Here is a 16,922-nt window from a genome sequence, read left to right as displayed (position 1 = left end):
GCACATGGGAGTGTTGCTTTGCAAGAATCCGACCTTAACCATTCCCAACTGTCATATATTTGCACATGGGAGTGTTGCTTTGCAAGAATCCGACCTTAAGCATTCCCACCTGTCATATTTTTGCAAGAATCCGACCTTATTAATTTACCTACAGTTCAAACTCATCTCCAGCTATAGATGGTAAAAGATTATCATTAAAACCATTAACAATCATGAAAGTGTAATTCATTTCAATTCGGGCAAATTGTATGTTTTATGTGACACTTTGAGTAATGCGGACAATATGATTTTAGGTATAAAACATGGGATTTTAGGTATAAAACATGGGCTGTGCAACATTAGTATCATGCTATTAGTGCTAAAATCTGTGAACACTTTGAATTTCCAAATAAAATAATATTAATGTTCAACATTCTATTTGATTCTTGGTTGATGCAATGCTGGGCATAGAATTCAAAGTTATGTCGTCGTTTTAATGTTTAAAAGCTACTGATATCAAACATTTTGAACCTATTTAAATAGTGAGGAATTATATGATGAAAGGCTGTATAAACACGTAAAGGTGGTACGACGGAAGTACCACCCTTGATATTTGATCCAACAGCAGCTCCTAAAAAAGTGAGCTGCTGTTATCAAGGATGGGATGATGGATACTTGTTTATATGGCCCTTCATCATATAATTTCTCTTAAATATTAACTTTAAAATCAGTGTCTCTATGCCCACATATTCATAAAATCAGCATTGAATGGCTTCGCATGTCCATTTACTGAGGAGCCTGTGATCACTACGTTAGAACAATCAATAAAGACTTCGATCAGGTGAGGAGGCTTTTTTCTTTCACATATTTATGTTTTAGGATTGAGTTTTTATATGATGAAGAGCCGTATAAAGCAGTATTGGAGAGCTGCTGTTGGATCAAATATGAAGGATGGGATCTCCAATACTGCTTTATACGGCTCTTCATCATATAAAAACTCATGTTTTAGTAGCTATTATCATCTCTTAAAGAAATCCTATTCAAATCCTTGTTTTTTTATTAGGACATTGAGCAAGGGATAGGGACCAAAACGGCTACTGAAGCAATTGACATTCTTGTGAAGTCATACAAGTCATCCATCACTTATCAACAAGTATCAAGACATACCCATCAAAAAAAAAAAAAAACAAGTATCAAGACACGAGATATGCAAAATGGTAAGCCCTGTAGTTGAACCTACTAGTATTCTAAAAGCCCATGGGTCAATTCATAACTTGTTGATGCCTAAGCAAGTCGACCCGGCTAAGGTTTTCCTAGACTTGGCTTGGTCGAACAAGTTCATTGCTGTTTTAGACAACTTTTTATGACTTTGGTCTAATTATATTTGTGCTAATGACATGCTTACAAGGGCCCATTTGATTTGATGAAAGGAGGATCTTTGGAGATGAAGGAAATCCAAGCTAGTTTCCTTACTCAATCCGTTGTCCTCACCAAAAGATCCTTTGTGAACATGTACAGGGACCTAGGCTACTATTGGCTACGTCTTGCAATTTACGTCGCAATATCTCTGTGCATTGGCACCATATACACTAACATTGGCTACAGTTTTGGGTCAATTCAGGTGGGATTTATTAAGGCATTTGTTTTATGTTTCTAGTTTACAAAGATATAATGATAGAAGTTTTTTAAATTTGTAGAAAATGATTCACCAAATGATCCTTATTTTGGTTTCGTTTTCTAAACAGTCATTATGAGTATTTTGGTATTTTACTTATGCTTTAAGAAAACTTGTTTTTACGTCTAAATTTTAGTTCCACATCTGTAAGTTTTGAAAACTTAATCCCCTTGAAATGAAAACACAAGCATATTATATCATGCTATAGAAAATCACCTACAACTCAAGAAAACAAGGATGAATATGTTAGCTCATATAATTTTGATTGGTTTTTATTTTTTCAGGAGAGAGGGTCAATGCTCATATTTATATCTTCATTCTTGACATTCATGACGATTGGTGGATTCCCATTTGAATGGTTGCACGAGATCGAACAACTATAAGCTATTGTATTTATCCATGTTCCACGCCAGTGTGATAATTTATATGGTTTTCTTCTTTTTTACAATCTTTGCTTGTAACTTTAGCTTGTTTACAATCTTCAATATATTGTCCTTGCTTGTAAATTTACTTTGTTATATAATTATAATTTATATAGATGGTTTGTTTCAATGCCTTTGTAGTGTGAGGTTGTATAATAGGATCCCTATGTACATGTTACAGGTTGTATCTCCATTTGATGGACAAATTCAAAATAAAGGGATTTAAAAAAAAAAAAAATTATCTATATTTACCGACGGTCAGGTCGGTGATTTCAACAATGAAAGTGGAGCCATATCCTATTCAACAACGTTTTGTGAGTGTCAGTCTTATCATCGATGCTCCAAAACCGTCGCTGAATAGCATATTCACCAACGGTCAGTAACCGTTGGTGTACTTACCAACACTCCAAAAACGACGGTAAATATATGTATCCAAAGGCCCACTTGGGATTTAACGACAGTCGTAAACGTAAATAGGTTGCGTCCCAAAATATCATTTCTATAGGCTGATCCTAGCCCTCCCATCTAAATAGAAACTACATCTTATGCAACCTCTATAGATTGTAGGGTTGTGATCATCCTATGGAAATGATTTTTGGGGCACAACCTATTTACATTGTGGCCTATCAAATGAATGGTTTGGATCATTATATGGAGTTGGTCGTAAAGTAACATTCAGGCCCGTCCACAACATAGAACGATCCAAGCCGTCCATGGTAGGCCCAATCGTAGGCTCCACCGATATTTTTCAAATTGAAGCGCACCGTCCACAACATAGGATGATCCAAGCCGTCCATGGTTTGAATCATCCTATGGTGTGGTTCGTACCAATTTAAGCCCCACCCATATTTTTGAAAATGAAGTGTACCGTCCAGACCATAGGATGATCCGAGCCGTCCATTTGATGGGCCACAACCAAAAATCATTTCCGTAGGATGATCACTACCCTACAATCTATAGAGGTTGCATAAGATGTAGTTTCTATTTAGATCGGAGGGCTAGGATTAGCCTATGGAAATAATATTTTGGGACGCAACCTATTTACGTTTATGGCCCATCAAATGGACGGTTTGGATTATCCTATGGTGTGTTATGGGCGGGGCCTAAGTTGTTCAAAGATGGGCCCACCATTCCACCAACGGTTTCTGTTGGGCCCACCAACTGTTCATGTTGTGTGTGTGGAGAGAGAGAGAGAGAGAGAGAGAGAGAGAGAGAGAGAGAGAGAGAGAGACCGTTCAAATGGTGGGAAAACGTTAGCCAGTCGTCAGGGGGGCGGGGAGGGGAATAGCAAAAGATCCATAGTCTTGTAGGTTTGTAATTATTGAATATAAAAAAAAAAGGAAAAACTTTTTATTCTAAAAAATATGCTCCATGTCAAACATGGTAACCAAACACTGGAAAATTTACTAGGGTTTTCCCGAGAAAATGTTTTACCTCGATCCAAACAGCCCCTAATAGACGGATATATACTGTAACTTGATGTAAAAGTTTGTAAAAGTTTGTTTCTGTTGTCGGAGCAATGCACATGGTCGCGGCCCATTCTCCAGAATTTGCTTAATTATGATGCTTCTATACCATAAATCGATTTTATTTTGGAAGAGACACCCAGGGAATCATAATACCACCTCTAAGGGCGGGTAACGAATACCCCAAAAATTCCGACGTTTTCTCCGCCCGGTTTCCCCATTCCGTTACCATTGGTGGAACCAAACACTTGAATCACAGACTAAAGAACCAGATACCCATTATGCTCTGTTTGGTTCTCTTATTTTGAGAGAAATAATTGCCGAAAGCCCCCTTCCTGATGTTGTCCACATCCAAACCCCTACTGGAGATGAAACTCAGGTTGTAGAATATGAATGGAAGCCCAAACCTTGCAAAACCTGTCTTGATTTTAGTCATTCTTCTGAAGGATGCCCTAAGAACCAAATGCCTCCTCCCCTTCTCTCTCAGCCCATCTCGTTTCCTGTTCAATCCAGAAAGGAATGGAGGCCAATCACTAAGGATAGTGATAAAGCTGTTCAGCTAAGTTCTGATTCTCCAATTGCTCATAATAGGATCAGCTTGGATCATCCTGAAACCCCTTCTACCAATAGTGCCTTATCTAGAAATAAATTCTCAGTCTTTGGCCCAGATATCCCCGAGACATCTACAAAGCAGACCAAGCCTCCGGACCTTTCTCTCTCTTTATCGCCCCCATTGTCTGAAGGTCCATGGAATTTAGTTCAGAGCAAGAAGAATAAAAAGGGAAAGTCAGCTGCTTCCCTCCTTAAGCCTCCTTCTTCCTGTGTGCTGCCATCCATCTCCCCGATCCCCTCTACTGGAATAAGGTCCCCATTTCGTGGGCTCATTCCGGGAGGCTGATCATGAATTGGGGTCTGCTTTTGGTGCTGGTGTTTTTGGGTCTGCTGTTAGCTCCGGTGCTGTTTGTTTTTGTGGTAGCTGTTCGAATTTTGGCAGTGTTGTGGCTGTTGTTTTCATTTTGCTGAATTGGTTAGGTTGTTCTCCTTTGTTTGTCTTTGCCGTTTTGTTGGGTGGCCTTTGGCTCCCTTTTGATAGTTTGTTTGCCCTTCTTCTGATGTGCGAGGGGCTTGCTTTTCTGTTTTCTTGTAATATCTTTATTGATCTTTCTTAATATATCTGGTCGGGGTCCGCCTAACCCCAGCTTACCTATTTCAAAAAAAAGTAATTCGCCCGAGTGTGTTTGGTTGGAAATTTAAACAAAATGGGGTGTTTGACCGCCGTGGATTTCGGTCGCTTGTCGGTGACGTGGCAGCCTCAAAACTCGCCCGAGAAATTTCACCAATTCGAAGAAATAAGGGGAGAAATTCTCGGCAAATTAATTTGGGAAATGTTATCAGCACTACTGTATTTTGATGAGCGCACTCTCACTTTATTAAAAGTACGGTGTGGCCCACGTCGTAGGATGATCCAAACCGTCCATTCGATGGACCACAGCCTAAACAGATTATACGCCAAAAGTTATTTATATAGGCTGATCCTAACCCTCTATAGATCGGAGGGTTAGGATCAACCCTCTAGCATTCAGATCAGAGGGTTAGGATCAACCTATGGAAATGAATTTTGGGGCACAACCTATTTAGGCTGTAGCCCATCTAATGGACAGTTTGGATCATCCGGCGGGCCATACCGTACTTTTCATAAACGAGAGTGCCCCCATCAAAATACAAATACGGTACTGTTGATAACATTTTCTTTTAATTTTTCCGTAATTGTCACAAGTTCATAAATTTTATGGGTAGTTTTTTTTGGTAATTGTCATATTTTGTTTGTAATTTTCCTTCTTTATTACCATTTTTCGGTAATTTTTCATTTAAAACTTACCATTTCTATCGCAAATCTAATAAACCCTAATGATTACTTTTTTTTTCTACTTTTGCTAGCCACTTTTTCACCCATTTACTTCTTCCAATCTTTGCATCAAGACGGGCCACAAGCCGAGCAAGTGGAATTGGCGAAGGTGGCTAGCAAATTCCTGTAAAAATAAAAAAGGGAAATGTTATCAGCACTACTGTATTTTGATGAGGGCACTCTTACTTTATTAAAAGTACGGTATGGACCCCACCATAGGATGATCCAAACCGTCCATTAGATGGGCCACAACCCATGTAGGTTGTGCCCCAAAAATCATTTCCGTAAGTTGATCCTAACCCTCCGATCTGAATGTTAGAGGGTTGATCCTAACCCTCTATGGATTGGACGGTTAGGATCAACCTATGGAAATAATTTTTGGAGCACAACCTATTTAGGTTGTGGCCCATCTAATGGACGGTTTGGATCATCCAATGGTGCGGGCCATACTATACTTTTAATAAAGTGAGAGTGCCCTCATCAAAATACAATAGTGCCAATAACATTTTCCAAAAAAGATCTCCCTAACCAACCAAACACCTTACGGGAGATTTGCTCTCAATCTCCTCTTTGACTGATTCCCTCTTGATTTACTTTCAATCTCCCTTTGACTTCTGCTTCTCCAAATCCTCCCAACATCTACCGGCATCCAAACAGAGCATTATTGTTCCCAATACATGATCCAAACGCGCCCTAAATGTTTCATTAGTGGCCAGCTGTCAAGTACTTAGTGGAAACGGTATTTCTCGATTCGCAATAAGAATTTTAAATCTAAATACTAGTGATCAAGCCATCGTTCGATGAACTTTGATTGTTGATCGGATGGTCCAGATCACTCACACCGTGCACCTGCTATCTATAATCTATAATCTATAATCTATCTATCTATACTATATACTAAGTGCGTGTTTGGCGTACCGTTTAAAACACTGTTTTGGCGTTGGAAACACCGTTTTGGGGCCAAATGGCCGTTTGGGAGTGTTTGGGTGCGCAGCCACCGTTTGAAACACCGTTTTGAACCCTCAAACGGCGTTTTGTAAACGGAGGAGGGGAGGTCCGTTTGCAAAACGCCGTTTTGAACGAAGTTTTTGGGCTGTGGGTTTTTACGTGTTTGCCCTCACCAAAACCCATTTTTATGTATATGCTTGCGATTTTATGCGTTACGTCAAATACCAAAAAAGTGGGGGTGTTAATATCATTATTGAGGACACAAATTTATTAAATTGTTAATATTTAATTCAAAACAAGGGGCTGCTGATATCATTATATGATCACTTAATTTTGATTTTTTAAAGATAAAAGAATTAAAAGAAACCCTAGTTTCTTACTTTCTTCATCTACTTTGCAAAGTTGCAAACCCTCTCACGCCTCACTGCCTCAGCGCCTCCACTCGTCCATCAAATCCTGCAAATCCAGCCGTTAAGAAGAAGGAGAAGAACCCCAAAGGTATAGCCATTTTTTTTTTTTGGCAATGATGTTCAATTTTAGTAGTGTTTGAATGAGATCCTAATGACCTTTTAATATTTGGCCTAATGAGAGAGTAGTTGAGTTACATTGAGGCCAATCAAACAATGCCTTTTTTTGTCATTTTACCACTAAAACTCTGTTTTGGGGCATTTGCAACCAAACACACAATACCTCCGTTTGCCGTTTAATATGCCGTTTTAATCTGGCCAACCAAACATGAAACGCCGTTTGGCAAAACAATGTTTTGAACCAAAACACCGTTTTGCAAAACAGCGTTTTAAACGCTATTTCAAACGGTACGCCAAACACACCCTCAGCATGTTTCTTTTCATTGTCTTGGCCTTTTTTCTAAGAAAAGTTTTCCTTAGAAAAAAGTTTTTTCCTTATAAAAAGGGTATTTATAAGGGTATTTTCGTAGTTTAAAAACAATCTAGGAGTATTTTTACCCGACTTCAGCGTATATGTTTCGCGTTTTTCTTCTCTTCCAGAATACTCGAACTCTCTCTCTCTCTCTCTTTACAGAAGAGAAAAAATATTCTCTGGTTCTTAAAGTTCGAAAATCTCTATCCCAAAGTAAAACCCTAACCCTAATTTCAGATTTTAATCTCCACGTGGCAGAAATCAGGTACTCTTCTCTATGCAATTTAGCACTATTCCGGTCAGTGTGATGGTGATCACGTTGGCGATTTGAATCTCTGTTTTACGATTATTGGATTCGATTAGATGTGCAAATTTTCTCGAAATTTAGCTCGGTTCTGATGGTTTATATTGATTTTGATGTTTTGTTCCCTCTCTGCTAGTGTTGTGGTCGAGAAATTGAGTCTGATTTTTGGGGTTTGATTGAAAAGTATGTTCTTTTGAAGTTTTGGACTGGCACGTACTCGATTAGGGTTTAGGATATATGGATTTTGTTTAGTTGGATGAATTTAGGGTTTAGTTTAAGAAAATTTGTTGATTCGGATGCTTGTTTAGTTTTAGTTTGAGGACATTTGGAGAAATTTCAAATTTATGCTTTATGCTGTGAGAGTTGTGATGAGTATAGACTGTAGTTCCTGTTTTGAGGTTTGATTTTGTGTTGCTTGGTTCTTGCATGGTCTGGATGGAATCAGTGGAGCGATGAGAGGGTGGCAAATGGGTGTTAAATTTCAAATGTATGCTTTATGATTTTGAGATTTGTGATGAGTATAGGGTTTACTGGTTTAGTCCCTGTCTTTGAGGTTTGATTTTGTGAGAAACTTTCTGTGGAGTAGTTCTTGCTTGGTTTTGGTGGATTGGTTGAGAGAAGAGATGAAGGCAAATGGGTTTAGTATCGATCAGTTGGAGTCGGATTTCAATGTTCGCTTGCCTCCCAGGAAGCGACTCCTTGCCGGGCTGAAGAAGCAGTGTGAAAGTGCTTCTTCTTCGTCCTCCTTTTCGAATGAATTCGGTGCCCATCTTCGTGATCTTTTGAGTGTAGATTCTAAGAGTGCACATCTTTCACCGGAGCAGATTGTTGAGGCATCAAGGTCGGCAGCTTTGGCTGCAGCGGAGGTTGCAGTCGCAGCCAAAGCAGCTGCTGTAGAGAAAGCGGCGATAGCTGCAAAGGCAGCGGCTACTGCCAAGAGTGCCCTTGAATTAGTTGCATCCGTTTCAAAAAAAAGGACCCATGATAGAATTCAGAGAAAAAACAAACCCAAGAAACATGTTCCTGTTACAAAAAATAGGACCCATGATAGGATTCAGAGAAAAAACAAACCCAAGAAACATGTTCCTGTTAAGCTTTTGTATAAGGGTCCCCAGCGGATTGAGAATCATGAAAGAGACGAAGAACTGGCACGGAAATTGCATCGAGCAATGAATAGTTCCCCTAGAATTTCGAAGAAGTCTGTGAATTCCAACTCGAAAGTTCAGTGCTGTGAGAAGCAAAGGAAACTACCTGTTTTGGGAAAAGCTAAGGTTTCTGGTGAAGGTCTACCTTTTGTCTTTGATACGGATGTTAAAGGAGCTGATGGAGAATGTTTGGAGCCCGTCAGAAACATAGGAAGCTCAGATGAATTAGAAAAGAATGCATTGATGCCTACTGATTATTTTGGTAATGAGAAAGTTCAAGGGGAAGGGGATCATGAAATTATGAACTCCACAAGAAAACGTCACCATGAGTTTGAGGCTAGAGGTGTCATCGGTGGAAAGAAAGCTAGAATAAAGAAAAAAAAGTTGTCTCTAAGCCTATGTAGTAAAAGAGATCGTGAGAAGCCCAAAGAGAAACCAGAATCCGATGGTTTTCCATCAACTGAAAAGCCAACGTTTGAATGCACTGCTGAAAGTATGCCTTCACTTGCTGTGGAATCTCGAAACGAAGTTGACATGTCAATTGAGGCTGTACCAATATGGAATTGCAATGAGTGCACGACACCCCAATGCTTTGCTGAAAGTAAAATTTTGCATCCTTTATGTTCTAATCCTACAGTGACTACAGTTTCTACTATGATTAAAGTTGATCAGTGAGGTAATATTCTACATCTTGGTTACAGAGAGTGTCAATCTTTTATTGCAATTGTCTGTGGCATAGTATGGTTAGTATTACTTGCCTATATGGAACTCTTGCCAACCAGAACGTTGAAAATGTGCCCTCTATATTTGCATGCTTTATAGTTCCAACTCCACATGATACAAATGCCTTTTGACAGTATATAAGCAGGAATTGGTTACATGCTTCACTTCTTAGATTGCCTGTTCTTCACTTTATAGTACTGTATTGAGCTGTTGGTGAGTCATTTAATGACTGAATGTTATTAGGTCCGGATAGAATTCGAAGAATGAGCTCGTAGTTATCTGAGTGTCATGTTCTCATTCAGCATTATGTGTGGCATGGTATTATGGTAAATACTTACATAAACTTCGGAATATTCTAAAAGCTTCATTGTGTAATTGTCCTGTTGTTGTTGTTGATGTCTTTGTTTATCTGTTATTTTATATATTATTAATTTAGATTCGCAAATATCGCCGGCTTATTCAATTTACGAAGAACTTATTGAGATAAAATAAGTAACCAATAATATCAGTTACTTTATTGCAGTACATTCATTATATTGTGATAAACAAGAGACTGTGATACCATTAGATCATTAATTTGCAATCTGATTAACGAGATTTTATATGGTGTAAGCCCTTATAGTCCCTCATCAAAAGATGCCAAATCTAATTTTGACAACATACATATGTGCTAAAGACACCTAACCAAATATGATTTTTGTAACTTATAGCCTCCACGAAACGAGCAAGACTCTAATAACTCAAAATATCATATTAATTAACGCTTGACTTATTCAGACTTAGAAACCCAAATTAGAAGACCCTAATCCATAATGATTCGGGAAATGTGTTTTTTCTCTTTTAAAGGAAGATGGTGTTCTAAATCAGTAGTGCTTAATTAATGAAAACTTAAAAGCTCAAAATGGAAATTGTTACTTACTTACTTCTAAGACTACAATTGGAAATGTGTTTTAAAAGGAACCTGAAGAAAAAAGTTGCAAATATAATGTAACCATCAGAGACATAATGGAAATCAACTTGGATTTTCTAATTTTTCACTAATCGTACAGAACGCATGGTTTATTGCAGCTTTAATTCGCTTGTATATGATAGAGTGAGTATTTGATCTTATTCATTTCAAGCAGATGTTCTTGATTTGAAGTAAAAAAAAAAGGGTATAGGTGCTGGAGAAATCTAAACCAGGACCCATACTTTTCAGTCACTAATATACATACTTAAAAGTATGGATCTGTGCCCATTAAAATGGGTCAAAGTATACATTCAACATGGAAAAAAAAATCAGTTCCTACAGCATAAGAATAATTGATTTAGATGCCAACTTGCCTGATTTTCCCCTATGGACACGGGCACTAGTAAGATCTGTATAAATGTCCATAATTCCTTGTCTTTTTTGCCGCAATTGTATCGGCTGTCTTGGCTCACTAAGCATAACTCACATCCTTACCATTGTTTTAAATTTCGGCCCAAACGTATTGTATCGGCCGAAATATTTCGGCCATCGAAACGAAATTCACATGAAGTCGTTTCTTTACAAGATTCACATCTAAATTTTACCGAAATTTCATCGAAATTCTGAAATATCGCCAAAATTTCGGTTGAAATTTCTTTTTTGGACTTTTTAAAAAAATTTCCCCCAAAATTTAAAAAACGTACACCAAAATGTTATAATTTCCACCGAAATAGCCGAAATTTCAACTGAAATCGCTGAAATTGACTCCGAGATTTTAGACATTTCAGTCGAAAATAAAAAAATAAACGAAATCATAATCATATTTTTACATGATTTCGGCTGAAATTTCGGCCCGAAACCGAAACATTTCGGTTTCAGTGAATTTCAGCCCGAAACCGAAACATTTCGGTTTCGGTGATCGTCGAAACCGACACCGAAACCAAAATTTTAAACCCTGATCCTTACACCTTTGCATCTTCAGCATTGGCACCATTCATCTTCTTTGTTGAGGTCACCAGTTTGTGGCCTTTGTCATCAATTTACATCATCTTCAAGACCCTCTTATGTTCTCACTCAACTTATCCCAGCATCTTCCATCCGAAGATATATTGCCCACTAATATTTATACTATCACTATTTACTCTTAGCTATAATCCTCTTCCGAATTTTCATTTGATTGTATTAAGTTCTCCTGGCCTTTTTGTTTCTTCACAGTTTTCTCTAGTTCATAATTGAAGAAGTAACAACTTTCAATTTGGTTTCCTCTGTTGTTTGATTGCTTTTTATATGAATTAAGTTTGATTTTCTCCAAATACCCTCACAACCTTTGAATGAGCGTATGTAGCAAAGTATCTATAGTAATATGACTTAGATTTGGACAATTCTTCATGCTATTATGTCTATAATTTTAATTTTTAATCACATCTAACTATCATCACACGTATTTTTCAAAAAGTAATGTACGGACCACACAATAGGATGATCCAAACCGTCCATGTGATGGGCCACAATGTAAATAGGTTGTGCCCAAAAAAATCATTTCCATAGGATGATCCCAACCCTCTGATCTTTAGAGGAAATGCGTATTATGGAAACCTCTATAGATAGGAGGGCTGGATCATCCTATGGAGATGATTTTTTGGATAATCCTATTGTGTGGTCCGTACAATACTTTTTGAAAAATACGGGACTATAAGGGCTTACACCATATAAATTTAATATGTCTATCATCCTTAGAATTGGACAACTTTGAAGAAACTTTATATGAAATTGCAAAAGAACAAAAACAATAGGAAGTATAATATGGTATAAATGGCCAAAAGTGTGCAAGCCTTATAAAGAGGGAGGCCTGGGAATGAGAAGGTCAAAATGATGAATCGAGCATTGCTCGAGGAATGTCTGTCGAAGTATGGTGAAGATAAAGGTCTTCTGTGGAGATATGTAATAAAGGCTAAGTATGATTCACACTTTGGTTTATGGACCCCGACATATGTGTACATAATCCATGGAACTACTGTTTGGCGAGACATCATGAAAGTTCTAATTTTATTCCAGAAAGGTATTCAATTTAGAGTGGGAGATGGGGGCAAGATTAAATTTTTGGTTGGATATTTGGTGGGCAAGAAAACATTGAAGGAGGATTTCCCCTTACTTTGTAGAGTGACCTCATGCAAAGGTTTTAGTGAGGCTGAAACTCTTCGACGAGTGGAATGTAATTTAAACTTTAGGCGGATTTTTTGTTGGGAATTGGACATTGTAACATGTATCCTCACAAGAATTAATTCGCCTTACATAAAGAAGCGAGGAAATGATAAAAGGTTGTGGAGTTGGACATCCACCTGAATATTTACAGTCAAATCCTTTTATGAAAACCTTGTCCAAAAATCCGGTCCATCTCCAGCTAAAAGTGCTTGGAAAGTCAAAGCTCCTCTGAGAGTCAACTCCTTCTATTGGGCTTGGTGTCTTAATAAGATTCTCATGATGGATCACTTCGCTTTATGTGTAGGATCTAGTACTTTGTGTTTGCTGTGGAGTTGGAATCCACCTGAATATTTACACTCAAATCCTTTTATGAGAACCTTGTCAAAAAATCCGGTCCATCTCAGCTAAAAGTGCTTGGAAAGTCAAAGCTCCTCTGAGAGTCAACTCCTTCTATTGGGCTTGGTATCTTAATAAGATTCTCATGATGGATCACTTCGCTTTACGCGTAGAATCTAGTACTTTGTGTTTGGTCTTTTCGATGTCAGTTGGGTCTTCACTTGTCATATTGTTGATCCCTTTGAATCCTGGAAATTTGCCCCATGGTGTTTTAGAGGTAGGATCTTGTTGAACTTGTTTCATGTTGCTGCTCTCTAGTTTGTATGGAAGGAAAGAAACTTGAGAGTATTTAAAGGGATATCAAAAGGTGTGCGCAATATACAGAGACAAATCTTTTCTGTAGTGGTCCGTTGGCATCAACCCTTCCTACATTCAATGGGATATCAGTGTCATCTTTCCACAGGTCTTGGGAGAAGATTAGGCAGTTCAAGGTTTGTGTGGAGGAACCCCGTCCTAGATGGTGGCTAAACTTTGATGGATCGAGTATCGGTAACCCTGGACCGACAGATATCAGAGGATTGTTGAGGAATGCTGACAGTGAGATGCTCCGGGCCTTTTCAGTATCGATAGGGAAAATTATTCTAATGAGGCGGAGGTGCAAGCTTTGTTGAAGGGAATTAGACTTGTATATCAGTCACAATTGGATCTGATAATCATTGGGGGAGATTACCTCAATGTGGTCAGATGGGTGAGACTGTGACAGATCGGATTAACTTTCCTTGAAGGTTTACTGGCACCATAGAGGAGAATTTGGATCAGTTAGGAGGGCATGATATCGAGTTTCGTCATTTTTGGTGATCGGCCAATTCGGAGGCAGATTTACTAGGTCGGAGTCGATAGAGAGACAATCGAACTTTTTAATCGCATGCCTAGTTGAGGATATCATTTGTATAGTACACTTGCACGCCTTTCCTTTGTTTTTTCTCTTATGTACTTTCTCATTGACCGCCTCGACCAGCAGGCCTCTGCCTCTTGATAATAAAATTCTCTACCATTAAAAAAATATTGATTTAATAACACAGTCAGCACTTGCTATATCATATTGATTTATCCTTTCTTATCACCTTGTTCATTCTCAAACTTAGCTCAAACAAATTGTAACATCATCAAAGTTAATACACTTAAAGTGTGTTATTTTTCCAGATGTTATGCAGATCACCTTGGATATGGAATCAACTACTGTGGAGGCCAAAGACCTTTTCCTTGAACTTATATCTTTAAATTGGTCTCGAAGGTCAAAGCTGTTACTCTAAATTTGGAAAGATAATTAAAAAAGCAAGTGGCTTTTGAGCCCCATCTTTGAGTTCTAGGTGGTCATTGACTTGTAACCCTCTGTATTTTCTTTTTTCGAGATGTGGCATATCCATAGGGGCAACTGAATCAATAATGTTGTTGCCAATATTCAGATTCCCATGGATGTCCTTTACTCTTGGCTTCCCATTTTCGAATAATTCTCTTCGAGTAATTATATGATGTATGGACTGCACATCTAATACGTTTCCACCATACGCTTGGCCATGTGTTTGTTGGAGTTGGGATACATATTTACACATCATATAATATTTCCTTTTCTGTGAAGTAAGTAATCAAAAGTTATTTCACAAAAGGTAATATGTTATTTTGTGGCAAAGTGTTTTAACATTTTCTACCACAACATTTCTTGGAGAATCTTGTACAGATGGCCCTTCTCTATCTGCTTAACTTAGTATGAGAATAGTGCTTGGATAATTTAGCATGCTTTGATGAGCCATAAAAGAGCTTCTAAGAATTCTGTTCTTTGAGCATTGCTTCAGCCTTCAATAGGTTGCGACCTCATTGTAATACAATGCAGTGCGTTCCTTACAACATAGTGGGTCTCACTCTTTGTTGTATCATTCAAAAAATATATATATTCTTCCGTTGAGACTAGTAAGAATCTCTTATAGATGGCTATTCTCTATCTACAGTGTGCTATGAGAATAATGCTTAGATACTTAAGCATGCTTAGTTGAGCCATAAAATAGCATCTGAGAACTCTGTTCTCCCGTTGAGACACGCACAATGGCGGTTGTTCTTCCATTACTTTGTGTCCTTAATTACAGATTTCTTATGATTCTTGTAATACTTTCTAGACATTCCATAATGTTTTGCCAGCATGTATTAGAACTCATATTACATTTTATGTGTGTTAAGAGAAGAAGGTTCTGCTTCTTACCCGTGGTAAGACCCTTTGAAATATTGAAATCTCTCTTGCATAGCATTTGCAGATAAAACTGTTCCTTACTCAAGCTTGTATTTTCTCGTTTTTTTGGACGTCCAATAAATTACTGGGTTTTTAAAAAACCCAATCCATTCCTTCCATTGGGCCTCCATCTAGGAACCCAGATATTTCAGGATCATGTGTTGGTCTCATTCCAACCATGATGCTTGGAAAGTGATTAGTGGAGAACTCGTTGGTTAGGTCTTTGAAGTTTGAACCACATATAGAAAGATAAACAGACTTATTTCTGATGGGGTTTTTGCTGGTTTCCCCTAGAAAGTATTATTCAAACTTCTATCAAAGTATTGGTACCTTGGTTGACAACTTGGTGAATATCTGTCTGGGCAAAATTATGGGCTGTCATTAGGGTCATTGCCAACAAGCTCTAAGAGGAGAGTCTTGAATAGCCATAACCAGCATCTATTAAAATGAGATGATTGTGTGATCTTTGGGATTCCTCATAGACATAAAACTCATGGAACTGTCTATATTGTTTTGAGATAGGACTGGTTATTTCAATGTATATCTTTAATCCTTTGGCACTTTCTCAAATGTCTTCTTCCATCACGGGTTTAAACTGGACTACTATTCCATCTATCTAATCTACTCCTGTTTTTACAGTGACAAGTGACTACTTCATGGTTCAAATGAGTTAGAACTAGACTCCATCCTTTTCTGTTGCTTTCGTTGCATCCTCAACAACCAATCTATAGGACTTTTCATGATTCAGAGTAAGGAACAGTCTCCACGCCACTCTGCTCTTTTGATCACCACACAGATGGCTGATATGCAGAGGAGATCACCATGTATGGGTTCCCTAGCTAGCATTTCTCTTTGTTCAGAGGGGTTGATTTTTACTATCAGAGTTTCATCCATGAATGAATGCCCATGCAGTGATGGTTTGCCTTGTTGTTTGTAAGGGAAGTAAACAAGTATTTATTAAAGACCCTGGTAGTATGCAGTATGTTCAATTCAAAGTTGATTCAGTCAACAACCACGCAAATTTATACTTCATTTTAACTGACCTTACAAAAGATGGATAATGTTAGAATGCCATCACACATCTATAGCAGTTCACAACATATTTACAGGTAGGTTGTTGTGCATAATGTATATTATTATGGGTGAATCATATGTATGTAGTGTTTGTATGAAAAGCAAATTAGGAGCATTGCCATTGTTCACTTCTCTTAAAAACATAGAGCTTTTGCAATGATCACATGCGTGTGTGTGTGTGGTGTGTGTGTGTGTGTGTGTGTGTGTGTGTGAGAGAGAGAGAGAGAGAGAGAGAGGCCGGCTCCCAACGCCGTTCTACCGTGAAGCAAGGAGAATCCTAAGATTGGAGAAAGCATCGGTTGGAATCCATACACTTCAAGGCTGTGGCATCCGGTATGATCTTCTTTGTTTGTTGTATTCTATTGAATGGAACTGAATTAAATCTTTCTCTGAGATTTCTAATGCCAAAGATCTCAGTCTCGATTCTTCCACAATAGGCCGAGACTAATAGTGGCTAGTGTGTAAAGATACAGAGCGAGGGTTGTAAAGAGAAAGGGAGAGAATGGTAATGTGTACAGAGAGAGAGAGAGAGAGAGAGAGAGAGAGTGTTCGGGGGTGGGGATGCCAGTGTAGAGAGAGGAGGGAGGGAGAATGCTACTCTATAGGGGTAGAATAATTAGTGAACGTCATGGA

At 38.2% G+C, this 16,922-nt stretch overlaps 1 protein-coding gene and 1 long non-coding RNA gene across 4 annotated transcripts; both read left to right on the top strand.

Annotated features, from left to right (window-relative positions):
* Positions 1-1,408: 1,408 nt before the first annotated feature.
* LOC143886284 (uncharacterized) lies at positions 1,409-2,160 on the top strand. Its single transcript, XR_013253730.1, has 2 exons — positions 1,409-1,600; positions 1,939-2,160. It is a non-coding gene; the product is annotated as an uncharacterized LOC143886284 (long non-coding RNA).
* Positions 2,161-7,403: 5,243 nt separating this feature from the next.
* LOC143886700 (uncharacterized) lies at positions 7,404-16,412 on the top strand. 3 transcript variants are annotated; one of them, XM_077390781.1, is made up of 3 exons: positions 7,412-7,540; positions 7,716-9,400; positions 15,855-16,412. In XM_077390781.1, exon 2 carries the CDS (start codon positions 8,203-8,205, stop codon positions 9,397-9,399), a length of 1,197 nt encoding a protein of 398 aa, XP_077246896.1. In that variant the 5' UTR covers positions 7,412-7,540; positions 7,716-8,202; the 3' UTR covers position 9,400; positions 15,855-16,412. The 3 variants fall into 3 exon arrangements, with proteins under 3 accessions (XP_077246895.1, XP_077246897.1, XP_077246896.1); XM_077390780.1 differs by having other exon boundaries at positions 7,404-9,400; XM_077390782.1 differs by lacking the exon at positions 15,855-16,412 and adding an exon at positions 14,138-15,816 and having other exon boundaries at positions 7,404-9,400.
* Positions 16,413-16,922: the final 510 nt, after the last annotated feature.

This window comes from Tasmannia lanceolata, unplaced genomic scaffold (genome assembly GCF_043159265.1).
Source record: "Tasmannia lanceolata isolate RefF3 unplaced genomic scaffold, GAP_Taslan_0.1 ptg000011l, whole genome shotgun sequence".
NCBI lineage: Eukaryota > Viridiplantae > Streptophyta > Magnoliopsida > Canellales > Winteraceae > Tasmannia > Tasmannia lanceolata.
This window is presented reverse-complemented; position numbering and strand designations above follow the sequence as displayed.

Excerpts from the sequence above, each read along its gene's own strand:
- LOC143886700 (XM_077390780.1), top strand. The coding sequence starts at position 8,203 with ATGAAGGCAAATGGGTTTAGTATCGATCAGTTGGAGTCGGATTTCAAT.